This window comes from Atta cephalotes (genome assembly GCF_000143395.1).
Source record: "Atta cephalotes unplaced genomic scaffold scaffold00032, whole genome shotgun sequence".
NCBI lineage: Eukaryota > Metazoa > Arthropoda > Insecta > Hymenoptera > Formicidae > Atta > Atta cephalotes.
In genome coordinates, this window is record NW_012130096.1 from 2,731,725 (window position 1) to 2,742,544 (window position 10,820).

The window sequence follows — 10,820 nt, forward strand, 5'->3', positions numbered from 1 at the left end:
ATATATATATATATATATATATACTATATACAAGTTCGCGCGCGCGCGCGCGCGTGTGTGTGTGTGTAAAATATTATTAAACATATATATTAAATTTTAATTATATATATACATAAATGGATATAATATATTATAATACAGAATAGAATCATCAAGATTTAACATCAGTAATATCTCCAATATTTTAGTTGTTTCGTTTTAACAAATGTTGTTTCATTGTTACAAATGTTTTTCAATTACAAGTCCAATAATCTATATATACAGAGGTTATTTTAATCATTTTATTTAGAAATAATGTGTTCATATTTATCAAATAATCCTACGTCGCTTCTCATTTGACGTTTACGGCTACCGAGAAAAATATATGGCATTGTAAACACTTGAATGATGATGATACAATCTTAGTATTATAATTCTTTGTCTCGCGGAAGACATATCTTCTACTTGCAAACACAATTAAACAAAATTTTCCTATGGGGCTTTATCATTTATCATTGTTTTTATCATTGTTTTTTACGGAACGTCGAGTGGGTTCGAGTACTCGAATAAAAGACACGATTCTTTTATCACAGCTGGATAATAGTGTGAAATGTGGATCGTGGATAGTAGTCTTACTCGTTTACCAGCGGTATTGATGATAATTAAGTCGTCTGTGTAAAATAGCAGAAAGTAAGCGGACAAGCAAGACAGTCATATAAAAATAGATTAGCGAGAGCGGCTAACGGCTTTCGATATAAAATCCGTTCGATCACTGATTTCAATTTAATGCGAAAGTGAGTTTAATCGACGTCACAGTATTATATCAAGTAGCTTTTACTTTCCAGAAAGATTCAATCGTCAATGCATATCGTTTCGCGCTACAGTGGCTATTTGTTATTTTTTTCAATATTTATTCTTAATTTATTCTTAATTTGACTTAATAACTTCATCATTAAGAGTTTTTTGAGCTTTTGCAACTTACTTTCGATAATCATTCATGAAAAAAGTGATATCTCTTGGTGATACGTGATATTAATCAATTTCCAAGGAATTAGCTTCTCATTGGAAATCTCCTTCGAACCTTAATCAGTCAAAAAAGCCGAATTTTATCAAGAACGGCAGAATGTGTGTCAAATGTGTACTAATTAAAGACAGCACACAATAAAAGGAATAGGAAATAGGGAACAGAAAATAAGAATTTTAACCTATCATAATAAATAATATGGAATATACAGTTTCTAATACGTTGAAATTCTTATTCTCTCTTCCCTGTTCTCTATTCCTTTCATTGTGCGCAGCCTTTTACAACCAGTAATTCTTAGTTGTTTTGCGGTCACCGCTGCGTGAGCCCGGATTACAATTTTACATTCCCCACTATCAAGCGGAAGTTCACGATAATTCTTCTTATCGATCAATTAGACGGATAGATCACTGGGGCTCCGCAAGCAAAACATTCTGCAATCACATATAAAGGAAGCGCTTTAAAAGAGACAAACAGTGGTAACATGCCAAAGTTCCAAGGTATTAGCTGGACGAATTTGACGCGAGTTTCGCGGCAATTCAACAATAAACAAAACCTCTCCATCAACTGTCGTTGTTTCACCACGAGTCATCGTCTCAGCTTAACTTCGATTCCGAAAATCACTCATTCCACGCATTTTTTTGCACCGTCCGTCTTCACGATCGAAAAATTTCGCAGGATGCCGCACGCTGTCAATATCTATCATTCTCAGTAAGTATCCACTTCCTTTAATTTTTTAATAAAAAACAATAATTGTAATAAATAATAATAATAATAATAATAATGCAACAATAACATTATTAATTAAAACTTAAAATATAAAACAGAAAAGCAGATATTGGAAACGAGACGAATGCACACTCATTCTTCATTAATTAATTTTCCATTTAATGCTCGCTCTGTTATATTAGACATCGTGTAACTAATGTACTCTAAAATCATTAAATTAATATTTTTAATTTAAAAATTAAAATTCAAATCTATAAATACGGAAAAGGAAATTCATTTTTTAAGTTTAACTTTACGATTATAGAATTTTAATCTGAATAAGAAATCGCTGCATATATTCATACAAGAACAAAATATTTAAAATTATAACTTAAAAAAGCTTAAAAATAAATTACTATTACAATAGTATCAAATTTTTTCCATAATTTGTTTGTAAAAAAATATATCAAATATATATATTTGATATAATTTTACAACAGTAAAAATTAACACAATTTTATTTATAATATTATCTTTGTTCCAATAACATGTTCCAATTATATCTTTTCAGAATCTCGAGATTTATCGTAACTTACGCAACAAAAGACCCATTATTAAAAAATGGATTTGATTATATCGGTAAAATACCGCTCTTAAACGCATGTATGATAGAGATCTCATCCCAACTTCGTTATTACATCGAGGAATGCGCTTTGCTATGTAATCCTAAAGACATTTACATATGTAATGGTACAGATATCGAATATATGCAAATGTTAAAAATTCTCCAGAAAAATGGGACTATCGAAAGTTTGCCGAAATATGAAAATTGGTGAGTAGTTCCAGGTTCTTCCTGAACTATAAACAGAAAACATCTACTCTAATTAAATCTTATTTCATTATTTACACTGTTTAACAAAAAATAATTTCTTTTTTCAATTTATAAGAATTTAATAAAAATAATTCGTATGTAATACTCAGAGCGAATTAAATATTAATTGTATCTCAATATATCTCGGTATTAAAAGTCAATTTATTATGCTTAAATTATTTTTTTCATAAATGCATTTTATGTAACAGCTGGTTGGCAAAGACTAATCCTGCGGATGTAGCACGCGTCGAGAAACGTACGTTCATTAGTACAGACTTGGAAAGGGATACTATTCCTACACCACGTAAAGATGTAACTGGACAGCTTGGAAATTGGATCTCTCCTAATGATATGGAAAAAGCTATTTTGGAACGTTTTCCAGATTGTATGAAAGGTCAGCAGAATTTTGAATATTTACTTCCAAATATTATATGTATAAACTATATATGTGAACAAATATTAAATCATAAATATACTTGTATAAATAATTAAAAATTTATTGTTATATGAATGCAATGATAACTAGATTTTTTGTGACATAGGACGCACCATGTACGTAATTCCTTTCAGTATGGGACCCGTAAACTCCCCACTCTCTAAAATTGGTATAGAAATTACCGATTCGGCTTACGTAGTTTGTTCAATGAGAATAATGACTAGAATGGGAGACAAGGTACTCGAAGCTTTGGGAAATGATGATTTTGTTAAATGTTTACACTCGGTGGGTGTTCCAAAGCATAATTCAAAAGTCAGTGTAAGTCATTCATGGCCGTGCGATCCTGAAAGGACGATTATTCTTCACAAGCCCGCGAAAAATGAGATTGTATCTTATGGAAGTGGTTACGGTGGAAATTCTCTATTAGGAAAAAAGTGCTTTGCGCTTCGAATTGGCTCGACGATAGCCAGGAAAGAAGGATGGCTTGCTGAACATATGCTCGTATGTTTTCTACTTTTTTCTGTTCTTTCATTATAATTTATTCTTCTTCTCTTTCTTTATTAATGATGAGAAATAGCTTTATTGTTATTTTATTAATTATTTGATTCAATTCATATGACTTCTTGCGTGACTTTCTAATCCAACGTAGCAATATGAGCTATTCAGGGCAAGATTAGCATTAAAAATTGCTTCTATAAATATATGCTAGAATATGCGATTTTAATTTTAAAATAAAAGCAATAATAAAGTGAAGTTTATTCTCTATTTCAGATACTAGGTATCACAAATCCTAAGGGCAAAAAACGATATATCGCCGCCGCTTTTCCAAGCGCTTGTGGTAAAACGAACTTGGCTATGATGCAACCTACTTTGCCGGGTTACAAGATTGAATGCGTAGGAGATGACATCGCATGGATGAAATTCGATAACAAAGGAAATTTACGTGCCATTAATCCGGAGAATGGATTTTTCGGAGTTGCTCCCGGTACGAGTTCGGCTACGAACCCCAATGCTATGAAAACTATCTTCAAAAATACCATCTTTACTAATGTAGCGTCTACTAGCGATGGAGGAGTATATTGGGAAGGAATGGAAAAAGAAGTTGCAGATAATATCAAGGTAACGATAGAACGATTACTGTCTATAAGCGAAACTAAATGTGTGTGTGTGCGCGCGCGCACACACACACACACACACACACACACACACACACACACAAAATATTTTTAAAAGTATGATATGTAAATTATATTATATATGCGAGATTAGATGAGAAAAACTATTTGATCTTATATTTTTCTCGGAATCTTAGAACCGGCGTTCTGAATGAGAATCTGTCTTTTAACCTATCTGAACTTATATTATTCATGCTAGCAGCCTTATCTTACCCAGTCACTATATAACATTCAAACTTTGTACTGTTGTCAAACGTCGCATCATTTCATTTATGACGAGTCAAGCAGCATTTCTGCATCTTGAAATTCCTAGATCACTTTGCAGTTCTTGGATGATTAATCATTGTTTTCCATTAATAACTCATGGATTTTCTCAATCATTTTGAGTTGTTTACTTGTTGATGGCCTGCCTGAACATTTGATTCGATCTGAAATGCGACTTACGCGTTAGACAATAAAATTTAAAATTTGGCTGTTAGACAGCAATTGGAAGTTAATGTTACAATGCTTTGAAGTATTCTTTGATTGTTCAATTAATTAAAAACTCTTTTTTCTACTTGATCAATCAAATGTTTTAAAGCATTTGTAATAAGACTTTGATTGCCCTGGATAAGATAAGACAGCCGGCGTGAGTGATATAAATTCAAATAAGTTCAAGGTCCATTATCATTTAATGCTTTTGAAAACAGCCTGCGTTCCAAGAAGAATAATAAGATTAAATATTTTTTTATTAAAACTCATGTATACACAATATTTTTACCTTATTAGGTGGTCGATTGGAGAGGCAATGATTGGATCAGAAATTCTAAGATACCAGCTGCTCATCCAAATTCAAGATTCTGTACTCCAGCAAAGCAATGTCCCATTATCGATCCTTGTTGGGAAGATCCAGCTGGAGTCCCAATCGATGCTATATTATTTGGAGGACGTAGACCCGAGGGTGTACCACTAGTTTATCAAGCTCGAAACTGGCAACATGGCGTTTTCATCGGTGCTGCAATGAGATCTGAAGCTACAGCCGCTGCGGAACATAAGGTATATTAATGAATATTTGTTTTTGCTGCATCTAATTATTTTGATCAAAAGGAACGAGAAAACAACAGATCTCAATATAAATATAGATTCTATATTAACTTAAAATACATTTAGAAGAATTAGAGATTTAAAAAACAACTCTGTATGAGAAAGTTACAAACTAAAGCTACTGAATCCAATACATTTTGCAGGGTAAAGTAATTATGCATGATCCGTTTGCCATGAGACCCTTCTTTGGATATAATTTTGGATACTATCTTGCCCACTGGTTGAGTATGGCAGATGTGAAAAACGGCAAATTACCAGCGATATTTCACGTAAACTGGTTCAGGAAAGATTCAAACGGGAAGTTTCTGTGGCCAGGATTTGGTGAAAATTCACGTGTCCTCGATTGGATTCTTCGAAGGATTGATGGAGAAGATATTGCTGAGGACTCGCCCATTGGCTTATTGCCAAAACCAGGATCTATAAATTTAGAAAATCTCACAGATAATGTAAACATGACGGAATTGTTTAGATTACCGAAAACTTTCTGGCAGAAAGAAGTTGAAGATTTGAGGGAATATTTTGATGCTCAAATAGGAAATGATTTACCTAAAGCTATTGCAAAGGAACTCAATCGCCTCTCTGATAACGTTAATAATCTTTAATTGCCTAATTATATAATTATATATACATAAATCTGTAATTATGTTTTTCAAGTATTCATAACTTCCATATTAAATTATAATAACAGTGCAAATGAGATTTTAATACAAGATTTGTATAGCAAAATTAACTTAAATAGCAGTCTTGAAAATAGAAAAAAATTTTGCTTGATATGTATATTACATTGTACATAAGATTAAACAAAATAATTTTAAGTAATTATATATTAAATAATTTTAAGTAATTACATATTAAATAATTACAAGTTAATTAATATATAATTATAATAATTAATTAATATATAATAATAATTTTAGAATGTTAAAAGAAAATTATGCCATCAAAACTTAAACTAATGACCATAAATGTCTTAAAAAAATTTCATTAAAATAAATATTAAAAATAAAAATAAAATAATAAAAATAAAATTTTGCTATTTCAACTTGTATAACTAAATTTTATTTTGCAAAATAAAATTTTATATGTTTATAGCAAAATAAAATAGCAAAATAATCATTTTACTTAATTGTATGGATTTATTGATCACATTTTTGGATATTAGACTATTCTTCTTTATTTCAATAAAGAATACTAAAATAATTGTGGATGAAGAATGATTCTTAATTTATATATATTGACTGAAAAATATTTAGTGACAATAAGTATATATAGTATTAGAAAGATGCTCCATACAGATAAAATATTTTAATATATTTTTATTTAATTTATAATAATTTTTGGGACAACATTATATTGTAATATATAATTTATATTTTGACTTTGCTATTATATTATAATCAATTTAATGGAAGTTTGCAAAAAGTATACAGTAAAATGTAAAAATATTTTATATGTGTACATATGTATGAGAGAGATGTGTATTTTTATAAAACAGAAATTAAAGCTTACTTTATTTTAACTATATCAAAGAATGTACCTTTTATAATCATCTTCAATCGAGTTTTCTGGAATATCCATCTTTGATTTTCTATCAGAAATTTTCGTCTTAAAAGCCGCAAATAATCAGAAAGAGAATCATGTAGATCAGATGATAAGTAGAGTAAGTATGGTTGTCATCATTTTTTATCATTCGATGATATTCCAGAAACTGAATTCAAGCTGTGATTGATTCAGTTTTTTTTATCACAATATAAAAATATAATTGGAGGTAAAGAGAACTAAAAAACTAAATAATTACTTATAATGAAAACAACATCTGAGTGCATCAAAGCCATAAGTATGATTTATGCCGATTTCTGCTATTGTAGATTTAATCTCAGTTCAATTTACTCTTCATTTTCTTGTAATTCTAAAAACTAGAAAAAATAAATTTCGAATCGAAATTAATCTAACATTCAATAGAAACAAATACAATTCTTTCCCGCGGTTTCATCACAGAACATATATCTAGAAAAATTCATAGAAATATTTCTATTATGAAAAAACTATTCAGATTTAGGTTGGCTGCCTTTTCGCGAAAAGATAGATAACCAAAATAAATTTTTCAAAATTCATTAGGATGAAAAAAGGAATTTAGAGTTTCAACGTTGGTAGCATATTTATAATGACATGCGCAATGTCAGCGAATCTGGCGGCAACGTAGTTTTGATGTAAGGAACGTATTTTAATAGAATTTGTTATTTAATACAATTTAATTGTTTAAACTGCGACAGAAATTAATTTATATAAATATGGGTATAACTGGGCTACTACCGTTCTTAGAAAAGTCTTCTAGAAAGACGAATATCAAAGAATTTTCTGGTGGGACTGTTGCAATTGATTCTTATTGTTGGTTACACAAAGGTGCATTTTCCTGTGCTGAAAAATTAATGATGGGAGAAACGACAGACGCGTAAGCATTAAATATATTTATTATTCTCATTGATATTAAGTCTGTGTTTTTGGCTGAATCTTTGCCATTCATCTTTTTTCCTTTTCTTTCCAGCAGGAAAGAAGAGGAAGAAAGATGAATGTGCAAAAGTTCAGTCAAAAAGGACAGGTCTATTCTTTTTTACATTAATGGATGTTTAATAATTTTTCTATTCATAGGTACGTTGTGTATTGTATGAAATATATAAAGATGCTTTTGAGATACAAGATAAAACCCATTCTGGTATTCGACGGTCAACGATTGCCTGCTAAAGAGCAGACAGAAATTAAGAGACGAAAGTGTGTACAAAGAAATAAATTATTCAAATATTATGAAGTTAAAAAACTAAGTTTTATTCCAAAAATTGCTTTAAGTTCAATGAAACTTAAGCTTGTAAATTCTGAATTGGATAAATAAATAACATGTACAACTGTATTGTTTTATAGAACCAGAGAACTAAATCGTCGTAAAGCAATCGAATTGATACAAATGGGTCAAGTTACAGAAGGAACAAATTTATTGAGACGAGCTGTAGATATCACTCATGCGATAGCATTAGAATTAATTAAACAATGTCAGAATGAAAACATTGATTGTATTATAGCTCCTTATGAAGCTGATGCACAATTGGCATATTTAAATATTAGTGGTATAGCTGATATTGTTATCACAGAGGATAGTGACTTAACGCTATTTGGATGTAAAAAAGTTAGTATATTGTATTCTCTTATATTTATAGCTTAATTCTTTCTTTAAATTTTATTTTATGTTACTTCTTTAATATATAATATTTGTGTTTACTTGTGTCGCCAAATGGAAAGTATCTAATTTTTTGCTATACATCAATTTTCTTAAGTCTTAAAAGTCAGATATCAGCTATTAGATAAACATTCCAAATATAATCTTCATTTATTAAAATGTTTTTTGTTCTTTTTTATTATAGATATTTTTTAAAATGGATCTTGTTGGAAATGGAATTTTGATCGCACAAGATCAATTACATTTGGCAATGAATGTAAGACCTGAACAATTTGAAATGGATAAGTTCCGCCATATCTGTATTTTGTCTGGTTGTGACTATCTTCCTTCTCTTCCTGGTATTGGCTTGGGAAAAGCACGAAAATTTATTACGAAAAGTACAGACCAAAATATACATAGGGTTAGTTATGCCAAATTTAACAATAGACATTTCCATAGCTTAACAATAAGAAAAACTTAACAAGAATTTTATGGATACAAAAGAAATCTGATATACGAATGAGAAAGTTGTATGCTTGTCTTAAGTAATGATTCAATATTTTTTAAGGCATTGACACGTTTAAGTTCGGTTCTCAACATGAAATCGCTAGTCGTGTCACAGGAATACAGAGACGCATTTATATTAGCTGAAATAACGTTCAAACATCAATTAGTATTCTGTCCATTGCAAAGGAAGCAAGTACGATTGAATCCACCCCCAGCTAATATCACTGAAGATCAATTGCAATATGCTGGGAAAGAGTTAGATGAGGACCTTGCTTTACAACTAGCTCTTGGTAATTGCGATCCAGCTACTTTAAAAATAGTTCATGATTTTAATCCAGATAAAATCGTAAGTAGTTGAATTAACTGTTATAAAACTATATATTGGATAATCTTTAGAAATAATATGGTACTCTAGTAATAAAAATTAAAAAGAATCATTAAATTTAATTACACATTGTAGGAACGAAAAAGAAAGCGAAATATAGAACAAACAATGATTCAAACTAGTATTTGGTCAGGTAAATATAAATTGAAGACAAAATGTCAAAACTCTTCTCCTCTCTCTGTATTGAATTCGTCATTTATTAATGGAAAAGAGCTTGATAAAGAAAGAAAGTCTCTAATGAATGCATATGTCTCATTAAATTCGCACAATAGTTCGAACATTCAAAGCGATCCAGAGGATCATGATTTACACAATACTGCTATTTTGGATATGTATAAATCAAGTCGAGATGCTAAGTTAATCGACAATACTAACAAAACGAAATGTCAAAATTCTCCTCTCTCTGTATTGAATTCGTCATATCTTAATGGAAAAGAGCTTAGTAAAGAAAGAAAGTCTCTAAAGGATGCATATGTCTCATTAAATTCGCATAATAGTTCGAACATTCAAAGCGATCCAGAGGATGATTTACACAATACTACTATTTTGGATATGTATAAATCAAGTCGAAATGCTAAGCTAATCGACAATTCTAACAAAGCATCAGAAGATTATTTAAATTTAACAAATAACACATCACCAGATTTACTCAAACAAAAAAATCCATTTATCAAACGAGTGTCTGATCTCACAACTTCACCAAGTATTTTATCCAACGGGAATTATCGAAAAAGAGGAAGAAATTTAATGCGTGTAAGACGAACTCTCATAGATGAAAATACTATAATAGAAAGTAAATATTTCTCAAAATCAGATAATAAAGAGTGCAACGTACTTGAGTCAGAGAATAAAGACATTGAAACCAGTTGGATAAGTACGAAGCATAATACAATTTTAGATACGAATGTACCTGATGTAACTCGAAAACAATTAGAAAAAAAATTATCTATAACAGATACTGAACAAAATACAAATTCATTGGAAAATATTAATGATCCATTTTTATCAAATCAAAACGATTGTTTAATTAATATTTATAGAAATGTTTCTAAAAAATCAAATCCTAATATAGATAGGATAGACGATGTACCATCAACAGATATAACAATTGATAAAAATTATGTAACAAATAATTATTTAGTATCGTCAAATTCTAGTACGGACATTATTGATATAAACAATTACGAAAATACGAATAATTCGCAAAATGATTCACTCGAATGGATAAATACAAAAAATGTTCAAAGTTTCCCCCATAAAAGAAATACATTGAAGAAACGAAATTCATCGAATCTGGTAAATACGCAGATTATATATATATATATATATATATATATATATATATTGTTTAGTAAATAATAAGTAAATAATTAAAGTTAACTTACTTAGTTAATTTAACTTAATTAAAATTAGTTTACTTTAGACAACTAAGTTAATTAAAACAAAA

General features: G+C 29.7%; 2 protein-coding genes across 2 annotated transcripts in view; both read left to right on the forward strand.

Moving 5' to 3' along the window:
* Positions 1–1,484: 1,484 nt before the first annotated feature.
* On the forward strand, positions 1,485–5,875 carry LOC105621209 (phosphoenolpyruvate carboxykinase [GTP]-like). Its single transcript, XM_012202679.1, has 7 exons — positions 1,485–1,711; positions 2,280–2,540; positions 2,789–2,973; positions 3,122–3,516; positions 3,787–4,134; positions 4,959–5,225; positions 5,417–5,875. Exons 1-7 carry the CDS (start codon positions 1,485–1,487, stop codon positions 5,873–5,875), a joined length of 2,142 nt encoding a protein of 713 aa, XP_012058069.1.
* Positions 5,876–7,564: 1,689 nt separating this feature from the next.
* Positions 7,565–10,820, forward strand: part of LOC105621210 (exonuclease 1) — a 3,525-nt gene continuing 269 nt past the window's right edge. The window contains exons 1-7 of the mRNA XM_012202680.1: positions 7,565–7,725; positions 7,923–8,042; positions 8,190–8,451; positions 8,687–8,902; positions 9,050–9,334; positions 9,449–9,758; positions 9,975–10,669. Coding sequence (XP_012058070.1) covers positions 7,565–7,725; positions 7,923–8,042; positions 8,190–8,451; positions 8,687–8,902; positions 9,050–9,334; positions 9,449–9,758; positions 9,975–10,669 — 2,049 coding nt within the window. The remainder of the gene's footprint in view (positions 7,726–7,922; positions 8,043–8,189; positions 8,452–8,686; positions 8,903–9,049; positions 9,335–9,448; positions 9,759–9,974; positions 10,670–10,820) is intronic.